The sequence below is a fragment of the Chelonia mydas genome, chromosome 5, assembly GCF_015237465.2.
Source record: "Chelonia mydas isolate rCheMyd1 chromosome 5, rCheMyd1.pri.v2, whole genome shotgun sequence".
Taxonomy (NCBI): Eukaryota; Metazoa; Chordata; order Testudines; family Cheloniidae; genus Chelonia; species Chelonia mydas.
The window spans coordinates 75,891,769-75,909,304 of record NC_051245.2 but is presented as its reverse complement, the minus strand read 5'-3'; the positions used below and the strand labels follow the sequence as shown (position 1 = coordinate 75,909,304).

The 17,536-nt window shown below is 41.1% G+C and overlaps 1 protein-coding gene across 5 annotated transcripts in view; it reads right to left on the bottom strand.

Moving 5' to 3' along the window:
• Positions 1 to 1,419: 1,419 nt before the first annotated feature.
• The window catches only part of LOC102941286 (synuclein alpha interacting protein), a 106,279-nt gene continuing 90,162 nt past the window's right edge, over positions 1,420 to 17,536 (bottom strand). For 4 of the 5 annotated variants that reach the window (XM_037901614.2, XM_043547307.1, XM_043547306.1 and 1 more), the window contains 4 exons: positions 13,536 to 13,628; positions 10,016 to 11,072; positions 7,712 to 7,782; positions 1,420 to 1,999 (listed from right to left, as the gene is read on the bottom strand). In XM_037901614.2, the coding sequence (XP_037757542.1) occupies positions 1,915 to 1,999; positions 7,712 to 7,782; positions 10,016 to 11,072; positions 13,536 to 13,628 (1,306 nt within the window). In that variant the 3' untranslated portion in view covers positions 1,420 to 1,914. The remainder of the gene's footprint in view (positions 2,000 to 7,711; positions 7,783 to 10,015; positions 11,073 to 13,535; positions 13,629 to 17,536) is intronic. The other variant, XM_043547308.1, reaches the window with a different exon arrangement.

Below are 17,536 nucleotides of genomic sequence, written 5' to 3'. Positions count from 1 at the left end.
GTCTCAAGAAATCCATGCATCAGACACAGGAACTTTGCTTACCCTCTTTTCAGACATTATCTTTCAACACTCAGACAACCGGAACACACGTGTCCCTTTTCTCTTTTCATTTTTATTTCTCATGGACACATGGAGGAGGAGAGGCCCAGCTAGAGGTATTTCTGTTCCTGGCTTTCAGATATTTTGGAGGTTTCATTGTTTTCTTAAAAACCACAGTTCAGGTCAGCTGGAGTCTAAATTCGTTCCTTCTATTTGAAAACCAAGGCATTGCCAAATGGAAGATAAGAACTAGGGATGTTGACACAAACTCTGAATTTCACTTCTGTGTGCTTGCCTTTTATTATTTCAGTTTATTTTTCTGATCTCTTCATCAGCTACCTTTTAACTGATAGAATTGCTGTGGAAAGCCAATAAGCAATGCATAAAAGGTTTAGTCACATATCTCCTCTCAAGTCAGTAACAGTTGCACAGTGAAACACATTTGGAAAACTGACCCAAGTGACCCTATTTTGCTCCATTAAGCCACACCCTGATCTCTCACATTATCTTACCTGTAAATCACACAAGTGGGACGTTAATTTGTGTAATTTCAACATTGTAGCTTGTCTTCTTTGAAAAGAAAAATGCTACCAGTAAACTTGTTCTTGACTAATGCTCTCTATATTTTACTATGCTGTTTGGAAGCCTATTGTTGTAGTAAGATCTGTCTCACCAAGTCCACATAGCACAGTTGAAAAATGAGGGAGAAATGCATCATTTAACAATTGCCTGTTATTCTGCTTTAGAACTATATACTGTAGGGAGTGCCAAATGGAATGTTTTGATAATGTATAAAGAATCTAGAGGAGACTTGAACGAGGAATTAAAAACTCACTTCTTCCATGAGGTTGCAAAACATTAACCCATTAAAAAACCCACTATAGACAAGGCAGAGCGAGAGACTAAAACAACATCTTTCTCTGGATCTCCCAGTATATCTTGTATTCCCAATGTTTGTCTTTCAAAGACTGAACTAGGTCCCACTGAATTTAATGGAAAGTCTGTGGGCTGCCAAGAGATATGAACTGGGCTTTAATAGACTGTAGGGTCCTCAGAGCAGGGACTCTGAGGCTAGCACAGCACCAAGCACATTCCAGTTCCCGACAGTAAATAAAAAATGTTAATTCTGAAACTTATTTATGAGTTTCCTGAGCTCTTTGAAATTTCTTTTTAAAGCTACAAAAGCACATTTAAAATTTCAAAGCAATTTTTAACACAAATGACTTTGCACATTTGACCCTTTGTGTGGAAGTCTAGGTTGTTGTTCACTGCACAGATACTTCCATCATTCAATATTTAAGCGTTCTAAAAACCAAAAAGGCCGCTGTCAGGAAGCAAAGAACAGAGAAATGAGAAGTATCTGGGCCCATTCAGATGGTATATTGTTAACACAGTTTTTATTTCCTTTTTACAAAAAATAGAAACAACAGACAAAACATACTAGACAAAAAAAACAATGCTATTGCCTTGGTCTCATTGAGGAGCTCAGCAGGCAGAGTCCTGGCTGAAATTTTTACAGTATATGTCATTGAGAAAGGGAAATACAGACATATTACAGTATATCCATGCAATAGATGAAGTACAAAATGTGTTCAGTGGCCAGATAAACATTCTGGAGGTTGCCCGTGTCACTGCAATTTCCAAACCACTACTTTTGCTCCCCCATGCCTTTGAACAGTATATCTTACAAACAAGTTACACACACACACATAGCATAAAAACATTTTGTATATGGTCTAACTGCTACAAATTTAAGGCATCCTAACAGTCTTGTTTTGCTGGTGAGAGTTATGTCTCATATTAGTGTTGTTAAAGAAGATATTTCAGGCATTTCAAACCATGTTTGAAGGCAGACGAGACACCATGAGATGTGATTTAGAGGAAGAATTCCTGCAGCTCTGGCTCTTCAATACTTTTTTGGCTGTACGATTTCAGACTTATCCTATTGATGTCATTATGCCTGGGGAGAAAAAGAAGAAAATTATCCATGATCATACTAATGATACGGAGTGTTTGGTCTTGCGCTTGTTTATCTTGTTTTATTTAGAATGCAAGTTTTGTGTGGTGAATGCAACTTTATCTATAAGCTTGATTCTCCAAACATTTACTACTGAATGGAGGGCTTAATACTGTACGTAGTCCCACTGACTTCCTTATGGATCTTATTCAGCTATCAGATTTGCATGGGCAGATACCCAAAGCCAGCTGTAGAACTGGGGCCTTTGTTTTTAACATTTTGTAAAATGTTTTATCATTGTGTAAATTAAGGCACTATTGAAATATTTAATGATAATGGGTACAATTTTCAAAAATTCCTAAGTCCCACTGCAAGCCAGAGGGACTTAGGTGCTTTTGAAAATTTTACCTCAATAGTACGTTCAGAAAATCATATTCAGCATACAAAAATTCAAACAAAAAGTAAACAAAAGGATGGCAATAATTATATGGTAAGCTCATTATGGGAAGACCACACCTTGTTTGTAGAGCACCAAGTATTCTGTACCTTTCACAATTTTTCCAGTTTTAATAATTAAGATGTTATTTATTAGCAACATCAAAAAGTATATCTTCTCTATAATATATATTTTAATCTCCAGAATGCCCCATTCAACCAGTTTTTAAAGGGCCCATTCAACCAGTTTTTAAAGGGTGTACTATGTGCTCAGAATTGTATCCTTTAATTTAAGCAGGGAAACTAAAGAAAAACATTTAAGTCTGCTAACTATTTTATAATATATAAATTCAATTCACAACTCTTCAATTCTTTTGATTTGTCGGTGATCTGAATCACCCAAGAGCATAATGTGAGTTTAATGCTGTTCTAATTCTCTTCAATAATGTTTTTAAATTTTGGGGTAGGATTTTCAAAAGTGCCTAAGGGAGTTAGGCATCCAACTCCTCCCATTTTCACAGTGACTTCTTTTGGACACTCTTAAAATTCCCACCTTCCATTACTTGTCCTTAGCAGTAATACTGCTACAGTATAATCATCATATAACTTGGTCACTGTAAGGGCCAGATTCTGGTGTGCGGTTAAACTTCACAGAGCACAGGTCAAGGGTGCGTGTCTGAAAAGGTGGCTTCAAGCTCATGTTTGCACAGCCCTGATCCTGCTGTAGCTCTGTGCAAGCCAGACAGCTGCTTTTGGGATGACTCGCTACTGCGCTGTTCCAGTTTTATGCCAGTTTAACACCACTGGAATCCACAGCTGCGTGTATCCCTCAGCCTTCCTCATGTGGAAGGCCATGCAGAGCACAAAAGAAGCCACAGACTCAAGCACCCTCCACATTACAGCTCTACAACTGCTCCATGGTTTGTGGGAGGGATGCAGCTTTTCTAGGGGAACATGTCATCTAGAGAAGCTGCTCCTTGACTCCATGTAGGGAACACCATCAGGCTAGTGACAAAACACTGCTCATCACTGCCTCTCCTCAGTCTGCTGCTCAATGCAGCATTTTCCATGTTTTTGTAACACTGCATGCTGAGCTATGGGAGGGAGTGGGTGGGATCTTAGTGCCCCACTTGTATACTGTTCCCAGTTCCTGCCAGCCTGAGGGAGAAGATTTTCATAACAGGTTTCTAACTTGGCTCTCCTGGTTGATAGTGGAGATGGCTACCACTGTGCCCCTAGACTAGTGCACCATAGGGTCCCTTACACAGCAGACACTGATGACTGACCATAACCGATCTTCAACCTGTTATGCACTCATTTTGCGCTCAGGAAATATAACTCCCAGTGTAGTCAATTACTGGGCACTGGAACTCACATTGGCAATGTCTATTGCTTTAATAGGCATTTATAATTTTAAAAGGGTGTACTATTTATTAACTACCTGACGGCACTATGATGGTGGATTCCCCTAATGCACTTGTACATCCAAACAAAGTACTTCTAGTTGCTGATGGCCAGCAGCTAATACAGAGCTTCTTACTGATAAGATGAACCAGTGCTCACTTTAATGTATTACAGATTTCAAATGCAGTGAACATTTCATTGGCATCTAAGACACCAGTAATTGCAAACATTTGTTTGGACTTGTAATAAATAAAAAGCTAACCAGTCCTTTCAAAGAGAAAAAAAATCACCCTCCGCATTGAAATCTCTCCTCAGATGTTCAGAGAAATGGAGCGAATCTAATTTTACAAGGACCCTGGAAATTTTAATTTCTTCACTATCAAGAAAAGTACTTCGCTTGGAAAAGTAAACAACAAGCCAAAGCCCTGACACTGATGAGATTTTTAAATGTTTCTAAAAAAAGAAGCTGCGGTTGGATGGGGCTGTTGGTTGATTTCAGGTTGATCTCAAATAATTATTCACCATTTGCTAAAAAATGACATATAGCAAGGTTAGAGTTAGAATGAGTTTGAGACTGTCCAGATAGATAAGCCACAGGCTTAAGCATCTGAAAAAGGTTATAACTGTAGAGGGAGCATCCTATTCGAAACAGGTACTTCTTTTTTTTGAAAAAAGCTCTGTAATGTTTCAATCAGAATTACAGTCTTCCAACTCATTCCAGGGGAAAAGTCAGACTCTGCCCAGAATGACTGGTAATGGGACTGAGGCTGATACTTTCCCTAACACAAGGGTCACCAACGGGTCGATCCTGGAGCGTCTGACAGTCAATCATGATCTCTGGCCACTAAAAGTCTGGCAGTGCAGGCTCCCTGCCTGCCCCGGCCCCATGCCGCTCCCGGAAGTGGCCAGCATGCCCCTGCTGGGGGGGAGGGGTGGGGCAGGGGCGTCCGTGCACTGCTCCTGCCTACAGGCACCGCCCCCGCAGCTCCCATTGTGCTGCTGACCAGGATCCGCCTGAGATAAGTGCTGCCTGGTGGGAGCCTGCACCCCAACCCCCAGCCCTGAGCCCCCTCCCAGAGCCAGCACCCCATACCCCCTCCTGCACCCCTAACCCCCTACCCAGGCTCAGCCCGGAGCCCCCTGCCACACTCCGAACCTCTTGGTCACAGCCCAAAGCCCGCACCCCCTCCTGAACCCCAACCTCCTGCCCCAGCCGGTGAAAGTGAGTGAGGGTGGGGGACAGTGAGCGACGGAGGGAGGGGTATGGCATGAGCAGGGAGGGGCCTCGGGGAAGGGGTGGCGCAAATGCTGGGTGGCACTTAAAATCAAAAAGTGATCTTGTGCATAAAAAGGTTGGAGACCACTGCCCTAACATATTAAGCTGCACAGGCTACATCACACTAGTGGGTGCGGTTTGCTGATGAATGGGAAAATGACAGGCAAAGACTTGTCAAACTTGAATGTTCCAAAATCATGAGACAGACCAAACCAACGTTTGACTTAAAGAATCATCAGAACCCTTTAAAAATGTTTTTTAAATGCACTGCTTGTTGGTCTGTTTTCTGATTTCTGACTCCTAGCGAAAATAGCCCTTTTTGTAATTCAGGGAACTCTCCTGAAGTGCACAGAAAATACACACCCCAACTGGGGGACCTCCTCTCTTTTACTCCTGGTTGACAGGGGGACTCTTCCCCAAAACCATCCCTTCCCCAACCCACTGATCTCAGCTCTCTCCTCTGTGCCCTGCCCTCTACAGCCCCCTCCCTTCAAACGAGCACCAATCCACACCTCACTCTTTCTACTGTTTCTGGGCACTGCCGCTGCCCAGCTCCCATGTTAGGATCCCTTCCCCTGCTTAGCTCTTTCTCCCCTTCCCTGGATGCTGCCCCTTGTGAATGGTCTGGGAGACTGGGAGACAGTTGGGGGTGGCTCCCCGCAGGCTGGAGAGGAAAGGGGAGACACCCACCCACTGAGCCATCTACACGCTCCTTGGATCCTTTTTCTACCATCACACACCCCTACCTTTGCTTCTCTCAGCCCCACTCAATGCTGGATAGAAGGAGGAGATAGTTAAAAACTATCCCTAAACTGGTTCCCTGTTTCTCCATCTGCCTCGTGGCGCAGAAAGCATGAATGGATTCACTGTGAGGGAAACAGCAAGGAGAGCACCAGACTCTCGTGTGGCTTGAACTGCAGTCCAAAGTCTGCAGCTCAGTCTCCCAGCAGAGGCCTCTACAAGCTGCCATCAGAACTGCAGCATCCACTACATCAGTGGTGTTCAACCTTTTTTTATTTGCGGAACCCTAACAAAATTTTGAATGGAGGTGGGAGTCCTTTGGAAATCTTAGACAGGATGCCCACAGGTTCGTGGACCACAGGTTGAAAACCACTGTTCCATGGTAATTACAACCTTTTGTGGACCCCTTAGACAGTTTGCAGACCTCCAGGGGTCCGTGGACCACAGGTTGAAAACCACTGCAGTACCTCTCCAGCAGAAAGCCTATGCTACCAGGAACTTCTCACGAAAGGCCAATTTTAATGGTGCAAAATTGTGGCACTTGTGAAAATACTGCAAGGGCTCGCAGCCCTATGAGATGGTTCTAGCGTAGGGGGATGATTAATGGTCTAGCATCTCACAATACTCAAGCGTCTGGGCTATTTTGGCTGGAGAGCGTCCAAAAAACATTACAAGAGACTGTTATAATACAGGCATTTTCCCTATCTTAAAATAGGTCAGAAGCGAATCTCCCCAGTATTCCCCAGGGAAGAAGAAAACCTTCGAAAACTAGAATTGAGTATCCCGATGCTGATTTCACTGACACCGGTGTAAGTGAGAATCAGATTCTTGTTTGTCTGAACCAATGGTTCTCAACCCATAGCCCACTTGCGACCCAATCAGCACACAGCTGCGGCCCAGGTGACATCCTCATGGCCATACCAGGTAGTATATATATTGTGCGGATGTGGCCCACATAACACACACAGAGCTCTATATGGGGCCCACACTAGTAATTAGGTTGAGAACCACTGGTCTGAACTATTAAAATCAAGTTAGGGATATGCAAGAAGGATTTGGGTGGTAAGGAACAGACACCCCCAGCCCTAGATTTAAAAAAAAACAAAAACAAAAAACAAAACCTCCTGAACTCCTAAAACTGCTAAAGTCATTCAAACTCCTAAATTGCTAAAAGATTAATTTTAAACTTTTCCCAAAGTTGCTAGCACTAGGTCAAAACAACAGAGTAGTTTAAGGAATATTTTCTTTTAAAACAAACATATATCTTATGAAATGCTGCATTTTGCAGCACACATTTATGGCTACTGAAAAACTGGTCTGTCTGCCTGACAATCTCATAACGCAGTACATTTAAATCAGAAAGATTAAACAAATGGTCAAAATTATGAGACTTTGTTTTAACATATATAATTTCTTCTGAAGTCCAAGGCTGGGTGAGAAGAACACAGAAGGGAGAACACTGTACTTTATGTTCAGATTGTGATTAGAGGTTGACTTGCCCTACTCATAAGAGGAAATTTAATTTCCATTCTCATCTGGTACTTGACTTTCGTTCAACAGAGACCGAGTGCTATGCCAAACGGAACTAAACTGCATGGCGGATTTATGAGTATGACTACTTTTATGCATGCTCACAGCTGAGGCCTCTAGGCTAGTTCACCTGTGACATTAGAAGAAGTCCATCACAAGTGTGTTTTTTTTCTTTTTTTAAGGAAATCAAATATTTGCCCTGTTTTTTATTCCTGACATAAATCATTTTGTTTATCTCAGCTGCGAATTATTTTAACAAGCACATGCAATTAGGACGGGGAAAAGCAACAATAACGAAGCCAAACAATTCACTCTGCATCAGCACATACCATGCATAGTTACACAGATGGTCTTCAATCAGCATGCTAGAGGAAAGATTGGTGTAGCTGGAGTAAGGCCCCTAGGGAAGTGCAATATATAAGTCAGTTGAAAACATGCAATGAGCTTATCACATGCACAATGCACACAGACGTATGTAAAGTAACTGTGCAGTCAAAAGGCTACAGGAGAATTTTTAACAGTGAAAGCTTTTTAAAAAGATACTTTAAAACATAATTAATCTGTTACTTTTTTGGAGATAGAGAAAGTCCATTGCTGTGAGGTATCTCTGACCAGCTGTGAAGCTACATTTCCAGATGAATTTGGTGTTTGACAAAGATAACATGCAAATGGGGCACATTGACATTTAACAAGATGACCTCTTGAGGTCCCTTCCAGTCCTACGATTCTACATAGAGCAAGTGTCAATACTGCAAGGAATGATTGATAGCGTCAGAATTTCCTTTCCAACTGTTTAATCTTCCTAAGTGAGCTAAGTAAACTATTTACGACACCACTTTCTGTCAGTTTGCAGTGTTGTAGCTGTCTTGGTTCCAGGATATTAGAAAGACAAGGTGGGTGACGTAATTATCTTTTACTGGGCCAACTTCTGTTGGTGAAAGAGAAGAGCTCTGCAAAAGTGCGAAAGCTTGTCTCTTTCACCAAAAGAAGTTGGTCCAGTAAAAGATATTATCTCATCCACACTGTCTCATTTTCTGCCAGAATATTTTTGAAGACAATCAGTCCTTTTCTCTCTCTCTCAAATATCTCAATCCATCTTTTTGAAAAATTTCACTCTTATGGTATCGAGTTACTTCTGTATTTCAATGGTAGTTCATCTATTACAGTTACAACAATTTGTGAGCTATTTGAAGGCCCAAATCTGCAATCTTTAACCTGGCTGTGCATTTCTATGCAAATAGCATTAAGTGCACTCTCTCTTGTCCATCTAACTATCCCATTGGCTTTACATTTTTAATTTTCATTTAATGTTTTGGCACTACATGGTCTATTAATAATACAGTAAATCTTATGAGATTGCTTTCTCTTTTTTTTGCCTTTTTCTTTCCTTCATTTACTTCCTCTAACTGGCTGTATATTGGGATGCACCTTTTCTTCCTCTTTTTCCATTTACTCCTAAATTGTATTTTTCAACAGTACATAATTCCTCCATTTTTCTCTCCCTTAGTCTGTTTGCTGTTCTTTTAATGTTTCTCCTCCCCTTCAATTTCTCCTTCCTTTTTTTGTCCTCCATTTATCCCTTCCCTCGTCCTTCTCACCCCAAGAGACCCTGACTCATCACTCACGTTCAGTGCTCCACCACATCCTGTCACTCACACATTCTATTCTATGCCTCGCCAGACACGCCTGTTGCTCCTCACAGCCACATACACACTGTACTCGCATTGTTTCCCACCCCTCTGTCTCTCTTGCACTCACACATACACACACTCTTCTTTCTCTCCCTCCCTCCCTCAGGGAGACACTCATTTGGGAGAATTCTGCTCCCTCTTTCAAACAAGGGAGGCGGTTTCTGAACAGACACATCCTTCTTTCCCCAGTTCCTCTCTGGAGGGGCACTTGGTTGGGCACCCAGGCTGCATGTGAGCTACATCATAGCTCAGCTCACTATGATATGCCAACTCTCAGGTACCAATCAGCTGCTCTGATATGAACAGGAGGGTGTACGGGAAAGAAAGCAACAGCTGGGAGGGTGTGAGGAGTGAATTGGGCAGTGGCTGCTCATAGAGAGCGCTATAGCGGAAATGGAGGCGGAGAGGGGCAGCGGCAGAAAAAGGGTATGTTTACATTATTTTCTGCCACTCTCTCAATCCTGCCACTCCGGGTAATCAGGTCTATAAGATAGGGGTGGCCCTGAATTTATTTACTCCTTTGTAATCCAAAGGTTTTAAAATTAATGTTCTCACTATGAATTGTCCCCCACAAGAAGATTAAAAATTTATTCTGGGTGAAACTCCCCTCTGTGCAGAGCACAGAGCCAATGCATCAATTAAGGGCACTTGTGCACTTAAGTGGTTCCTAGATTTTGTGCTGACTCTCTGCATGGGGGGAGGAATTTCACCCTCAACAATTCCCTCTCCTTCCATAAGTCTTCCAATAAAGGCCAACTATGATCTGCAGTCTGTGTTTCTTTTTACCAGTCAAACAGCGCTTATTGTTTGTGTGTACATGGCAGTGGGGAGGGAAGAAAACGAAGCTGTCATTCTTAATCAAAGGCAAATTGTTCATTACTTAAAAAGGAAAAGAAATGAGAGGAAAAAAACACCTCCTTCCCACACCCTGAGAGCACTCACTGTCTTATTTTTTCCTTTAGTAGGAGCTGCTGGATTTCCCTTGCTATCTGCAGCCTTTCTTCCTAATGAGGTAAAGGGCAATGTTGATGAGGTTTTCATCAAGTTTGCTGTTTGACTGTTGTTGTTGTTGTTCTGGTTCCCGCTCAGAGTCTCCATTATAGATCTAAATGTTCCAAATGGCCTTTTCAGCTGATCCCCAGGTTCAGTGCTGGCTGGAGCCCGCTGAGGCGCTTTGCCCCGGTCTTTGTCCTTTTCCTCATTCAGTTCAATCTCTGTTTGCTCCATCTGCACCACGGGCTCCTCAAAGGTTACTCTGAGTTTTAAATTCTGGGAGGTTCTGCGCTTTGAAGAGGGAGACTTGAGGGCGCTCTTAGGACTAGTAGCAACCTTTTGAACAGTGGCACTGTCAGTGCTGGACTGAGAGGTATCTCCAGAAACTTGGCTCTGAGATGCAGTCCCAGACTGATACTGGGGTTCGTTATCAGGATCACTGCTCTCTGAAGAGGGAGATGGGCTGTGGCCATCCACAGATTTGGAAGCTCTAATGCCAAAAGGAAACCGGCGCCCTGCTGCCAAAGTGTGTTTCTTAATCATCAGGTGCAAACTCTCAGTGCTTTCAACATTTTCTACTATCGGTTGTGGCCTTGGTTTGTCAGTTCTTTTCACGGGAGTATTCTTCAGGTCCTCAGAATTATTTGAGTCTGTATCAGACTCGCTGAGGGATCTCTGCATAAGCTGCCTCAGTCTGGCTAACTTCAGCTCCCTTTTCTCCGGTAGAATCTTCTTCACATTCTTGGAGGAAGCATGAGCATCCTGAAATTCCAGTGTCAGCTTCTCCTGCATACAGACATTCTCAGAGATTTCTTTCCCCAACAATTGGCGTAGGATTTTATCGGAGTCCTCGTCTTTCATCTTGGACCGAGTATGGCTGGAAGTTCCCATGCTGCCAAGAATCTGAATCCCATCTTGGGTGTTCAATTTACTTTTTGGTAGAGACAAATCATCTGCATCAGAGGCTTTCCATTGGGGTTTGCCACAAGGAGGGGACAATAGTGAACTTAAAAAAAAAAAAAGAGAAATGATTTTCAATACAGGACACTACGGTCAAATATGTACAGATATCAAATTCAGTGCTGCCATTTGCAGTGCGCATCTGTCTGAGCATATTGCTCCTCTTATCCCCTTGGTCTTTGTCCACGTAGAATGTATTATTATGGAGCAACTGCAGTGGCTCCACAGTGAAGGCTTTAACTCTGTTCCCATTCTAAACTAGATTTTGACTCCCTTTCTCTTCTAAAATTCACAAAGAAAAACTCAGTACAGTCTGAAATTGTGTATGGCTACTTGAATTCCAAAGAAGAGTTTTAGAGGAAAAACTGAAAGAAACAGTTGTTTTTCAGTTACAGATCTTTCTTAGACGTTTTTCAAAAAGGTAAAAAAAAACCATTCTTTTTAAATTATTTTTGTCCAATCATAATACAAAGATAACTTGGCCTAACTACCACAAACATGCTTTGTGCTAGCCAGAGGTGCATTTCACACATGTTGGATTCACCCACCACTAACAATAAACCATGTAAGACTATATAAAAAGTTAGGGCCATTCACACCTCCCCCTTTATATTTAGCATATTGAAAAGTATGTAAATATACATTAATTAAGTTCAACATTATTAGGACATTACACAAATAAAAAACTCAAATATTGGAAAGTAAGGAAATACAATCTTAAGTCTGGCTTGTAAAGGATTTATGTTACAGAGCTCCTTCCCTGAGGCATGGGTCAGAGTCCACAAATTCCATATCCTGATTACAAACCAAACACCACCCTGCTTTTACTCATGGCCACAGGCAAAGAACTCAGTTACAGTTAATTTGAGGCAGTGTAGGTGTGAATTTCTTCTTTTTTCAAACAACTATAGTTCTAATAATTTCATAGTCCTAATGCTGGGACTTTTTACATTAATATACTATTATTAATCACTTCATCTTAATTAAGAAATGTTTAGTATATAAGTGAAATAGTAATAAATGAAATAGACAAATGAAAGCTGTATCTGGCCTCCTGGGAAATGTGCATGCAAAAACTACTTGGTTCTAGCATAGAGATTCCTATCATTTGCGTGAAAGAGGGTTAGTTCTGATGATCTTCCTTTGGCTCTTGGAATGTGCTTCAATGAGCAGAGCTATTGGCATGGTAAGATAGGATGGGTGAGGGAGTTGTAACTGGGAGGAAAACAGTGACCACCATGAAAGCAAAGTTTAAAAAAAATGAAGAGCCACTTTCATCCCTACCCACATAATCAAGAGGAGGTGGTTCGTGGTTAGAATTAGTGAGTGATGCAGAGCATGCATCTTCCTCTCCCATGTGAAAAAGATATACCAACCAACCAATTCACCCACCAATCCACCCCTCTTGTATATACAAACACTTCTTCAGTCTCAGAAGGTGCATTTACTTCAGAAAATAATATAAATAATAATAATTTGCACTTGTATAATACCCCATCCAGTGCACTCTACAAATACTAATGATTAGTATGTTTCCCACAACGTATTAGGTGCTGTATAAATAGCACTCTATGGGCTTGATCCTAAGTCCACTGAAGTCAATAGGTGGCTCTTTCCATTGACTTCAGCGCCTATGTTAAAATCAAGTTAGCTCCATAACACACCCCTCTTATGCAGGAAAGTATTATCTCCATTTTACAGATAAAGACTCTGAGTGAGAAAGCGATTAAGGGAACAATCCTGCAAACATTTAAATATGTGTGTTACTTTGCTCGCATTTGCAATCCCATTGAAGTCAACTGGACTGACAACTGATTAAAGTTAAGCACATACTTAAGTTCTTGCAGGATCAGGATAAAATTGGCTTGGCCAAAGACATATAAGAAGTCTGACAGGGTCAGAAACATAAACCAGGCCTGCTGGCTCCCAGTCTTGTCTCCTTCCTCCCCGCAGTTTTATGTCAAGTGATCTATTTTAGCAAAAGGCATTGACATGTTAAATTATATAGGTTTCTGGTTTTGTGGTTTTTTACACTAGCTAGTATGGGCAAAACACATAAGGAGTGTGAGGAGCCACATTAATCTGCAAGCATGTTTTGCTAGCAACTGGTTTTATGAATTATAGCCAGCATGAGGTTACAATGGACCACATAAAGTGAAGCTTTACAATTTCACCAGGTGTTTCCAGTGTTCACTGTGATTCATCTTATACAAAATGTACTCGGCTTCCACAATAAATCAGATTTTATACTGGTGAGGAACAGGGATGATTAGTTCTGCTTACATCTTTCTAAGAATGTCCAGTATTTACACCTATTACAAGCTGGCAATTTAAAAGATGTGAACTTTAAATCAGCAGTGAAAAAGAAATGTACTGAGTTTTAGCAGATGTTTTACTATTTTTTAATGTGTGAATGAATAGATAGACCATCATCTCTCCTAATAATAGTTATACAATAAAAAGGCTCCAAGTTACACTACTTTAGAATTCCACTCCTGTAAACTGTTACCTTGGGGATGTTGGTAGTGATTGGCCCTCTGATCTCTGGGCTTCTAAAAGCTGCTGGAGTTGGTTCTGTAATGTCACACGTTCTACTGTCTGCCTGTAAGGAAATATTAAACCATTAAACCCATCATTAAACAAGAGGGTAAATGATACCACTCATTCAGCATCACATTCAGAAGAAAGGCTCTGTTCATCCATAATTGAAGATGCAAATATAGAGTGTATACAAATATTAACATGGACAAAGAGGTTCTGTACTCCTGTAAATTGCCTCTAATCCCTATGGGAACCCCGTGATCACTGTATAGCACCTTCTGAAAACTGCCCAGTTAATATAAATTATTTATTACTGCTAGTGACTGCTGTAAGTTGCAAGTTTAGAATTTTAAGCAGCAATTTGCTGGAGCTGAGTGACGCACAAAGCTTAATCCATCTGGTGCCAATTTAAAATCCCAAACTGTCAAGTCACAGCAAACTTAAGGTCAGATCACGATGGCTCTTGCTCAGCTATGCATGGGAAGGGAATGGATGCCCCTTGCAGGAGGACCTAGCTCTGGGGAGTGCAGGTATTGCTCACTCCTATTCCCTCTACAGAGCAAATCCCAGGAAGGTTAAGAGGAGGGGGCAAGGCCATTGACCACAAAACAGGACTAGTGCATCAGCAGAACTATCTACTTCATCCTGAAGGATAGAGCAGACTGTGTACCTGCACTCCCACATAGGACAGTGACGAAAATACCACAGTGTAGTGAATAGAATACACAACCATAGCCCATACACAACCTCTTAATTTCCTGTTTTACTCTGTATGTGCTTTGTAAATAGTCTGCATGCATGTCTAGAGCTTTGGAGAACCACAATTAAATAAACACACAATATTGTGCATAACTGATATTGCACGTATGATTACAGAGCAACCCTAGCAAAGAAAGAGAGAAAGACCATATATGCAAATATGAACACAGACACTTATTCCAGGTACAGAGAGATCTATATAAAGAAAAATATGAAGATGACATCCATAATAAATTGCATTTCTCTTGTACCTGTGTGGCTCAAGACAGACAATATTTACTCTTGTACCAATGACAGATTTAAACTCCACTATCTCAAAACTTTGCAGAGCTAGAAATTGAGGCTTCATAACTTTAGGAAAAGAGAGACTCGCAGCTTTCCAATAAAAAGAACAGGAGTACTTGTGGCACCTTAGAGACTAACAAATTTATTAGAGCATAAGCTTTTGTGGGCTACAGCCCACTTCATCGGATGCACAGAATGGAACATATAGTAAGATATACACACACATACACACACACATACACACACACACACACAGATAAGTTGGAAGTTACCATACGAACTGTGAGAGGCTAATGAGCTATTATCAGCAGGAGAAAAAAAAACTTGAATCTATTTCTTTAAGTTAAGTATCCTCCCACCTTCTTGTCAACTGTCGAAATGGGCCATCTTGATTATCACTACACAAGTTTTTTTTCCTCCTGCTGATAATAGCTCATCTTAACTAATTAGCCTCTCACAGTTTGTATGGTAACTTCCAACTTATCTGTATATATATCTATATCTCTCTCTATATATATCTTACTATATGTTCCATTCTATGCATCCGATGAAGTGGGCTGTAGCCCACGAAAGCTTATGCTCTAATAAATTTGTTAGTCTCTAAGGTGCCACAAGTACTCCTGTTCTTTTTGCGGATACAAACTAACATGGCTGCCACTCTGAAAGCTTTCCAATAGCAGACATAATTCTTCCTTCTGCCAGGGTATGTTCCCACGTACAACATTTTACCATCAAGACATTTTTACGTACATAAGGGTTTTAAGGCCTTTTTAAGAGGTGTTTTAAGTTTATTAGTTTTAATTTTTCCTCTTCTTTGACAGTTTGTAGCTGGATTCACGGTAACTAAGACACAGGTAGAACAATATAAGAACTAATCCCAATACATTTTTTTAAAATTCTCTAAAAGATTTCCGAAATAGCTTTTCTGTAAAATGTGTCATATAGAGAATTCATAGTGGGGTGGGGTAGTATAACAGGTTTTATTGCACATATACTTTTAAAAAGTCCAAGTTTTCAAATGTGTGTGCAGAAGTTGTATCAACCAAAGTGCATACACAAATATTGGTTGTCTTTGTGTATTTTTCTGAGAGTTCACTTTAGGTGCTCACCTTTGAACAGTTCACCCTTGGAAATATTTTATTACTTTATTTAAAAAATCCAGTTCTCTAGAATATGAAGTTTGCACCCAGCTGAAGCATTCACTGATAACTTGCTAGGAAAGTTGACACTATATTAGTTAGCTTCATATTTGATACAATGATGCTGGCCACTAAGGTTATGTATACACTGCAATGAAAAACCCACAGCTGTCCCATGCCAGGTGACTTGGACTTGTGGCCCTTGGGCTGTTTCATGGCAGTGTAGACTTCCGGGCTCAGGCTCTAGGATCCTGTGAGGTGGGAAGGTCTCAGAGCTCAGGCTCCAACCCGAACCGGGAAGGCTACACTGCAACGAAAGAGCCTTGCAGTCCGAGCCCTGCAAGTCCAAGTCGTCTGGCACATGCTGTTTAGTTGCTGTGTAAGCAACCTAAGACTGAAGCACATTTTATACAATACTCTATCTTGATTCAAGCAGCCTTTTACTCAGCTCAAAATGAAGCAGTGCATGAAGAGACTATCTCAAAGAGTGGCCATGAGCTACAATTTATAACTTTAGGAGTTGCACTTGGTGTACAGATTTACTTCCCTTTAATCTAAAATTACTGTAATCCCAGGACATATTCAAGACACGGACAAATCTGAACTATATTGATTGAGGCCACAAGAAAATGGATTCATTTGTGTTTCGAAAAGATATGTAAAGATACTTTCTAGGAGCAGAATTCTGGATTCTCCAGTCCTGAGTGGAAGGCGAGGGAGAACACTGCATGGAGCTTCTTGTGGCTCCCTGATTCAGGGCTACCCAATCTGGGTGCAAATTAGGACATCACAGGAGCAGTCCTAACTTAACGCTGGCATATTATTAGGTGTATCTGAACTCTGCTCCACTGTGTCCCATCCTCTCCATCCCCTTCTGCTGTGGGTTGGGAATGGTTAGTGTGATGGCTGGCTCAAGAGGTGGTGGAGCCACATCTGCCATCTTTCTGCTGGCTCGAAATTCTTCTTGTTCACAAGGACTTCACCATTGGTTCTTTCTGGATGGTTCTTTCTGGATGGTTCAAAGTGTACTACTTACAAAGTAGCCTTGAGCAGACTGCAGAAAATGGACCTAAATTTCCTGGGATGGAAGCTTTGACTCCTCTATCCACTGACAAAGCTATCTCCTGACATAGCCGTGAATACTCAACATACACTAAATTAGGGTACCATCTTAACTAAAATACCCATATTTGTGGGTCTTGCTATTTAGCTTATCACAGATAAACCTCAAACGAAAGAGAAAACTAGAAAGATTTAATAAATGTGCAAGACAGGTGGTGTAAAGTGCTGTTTACCCACAATGCTTTCAGCACATTTGATTTTATTTCCTACCCCTTTAAGCATAGGTACTTGTACATTAAAAGTGACCATGCAAAAAGCACTACCTTTTAATCTGCTTTATGTTTTTGGTCTTATCTACCTCCTTTATATTTTTAGTATTTTAGTATTTTTTTAATCTTGTTAGTTGTGCAGAACGAACATAGCTCTGTGACAGTGAGCTGGATTTTTTCCTAGCTCAAATACCATCAACAGAATTGTTAACTTAGTTCAAAATACAGAGTCTTTATAGTTGGAAATGTCAGAGCCAGAAAGAATCCAGATGACTTCTCAGATCCCAGGTTGTATTTGCAGGACTGACAGAAAATAAATGTTTTTTCTTCTAACGCACAAAGTGGATCTGGAAAGTACTAAAGCAATAAAGGGGAGATCCCAACATGCCATTTACAGTAACTTCTCAAAGCATAACCACACTAAGTTATACACACCTTCTCGTCTTTTAATTTTG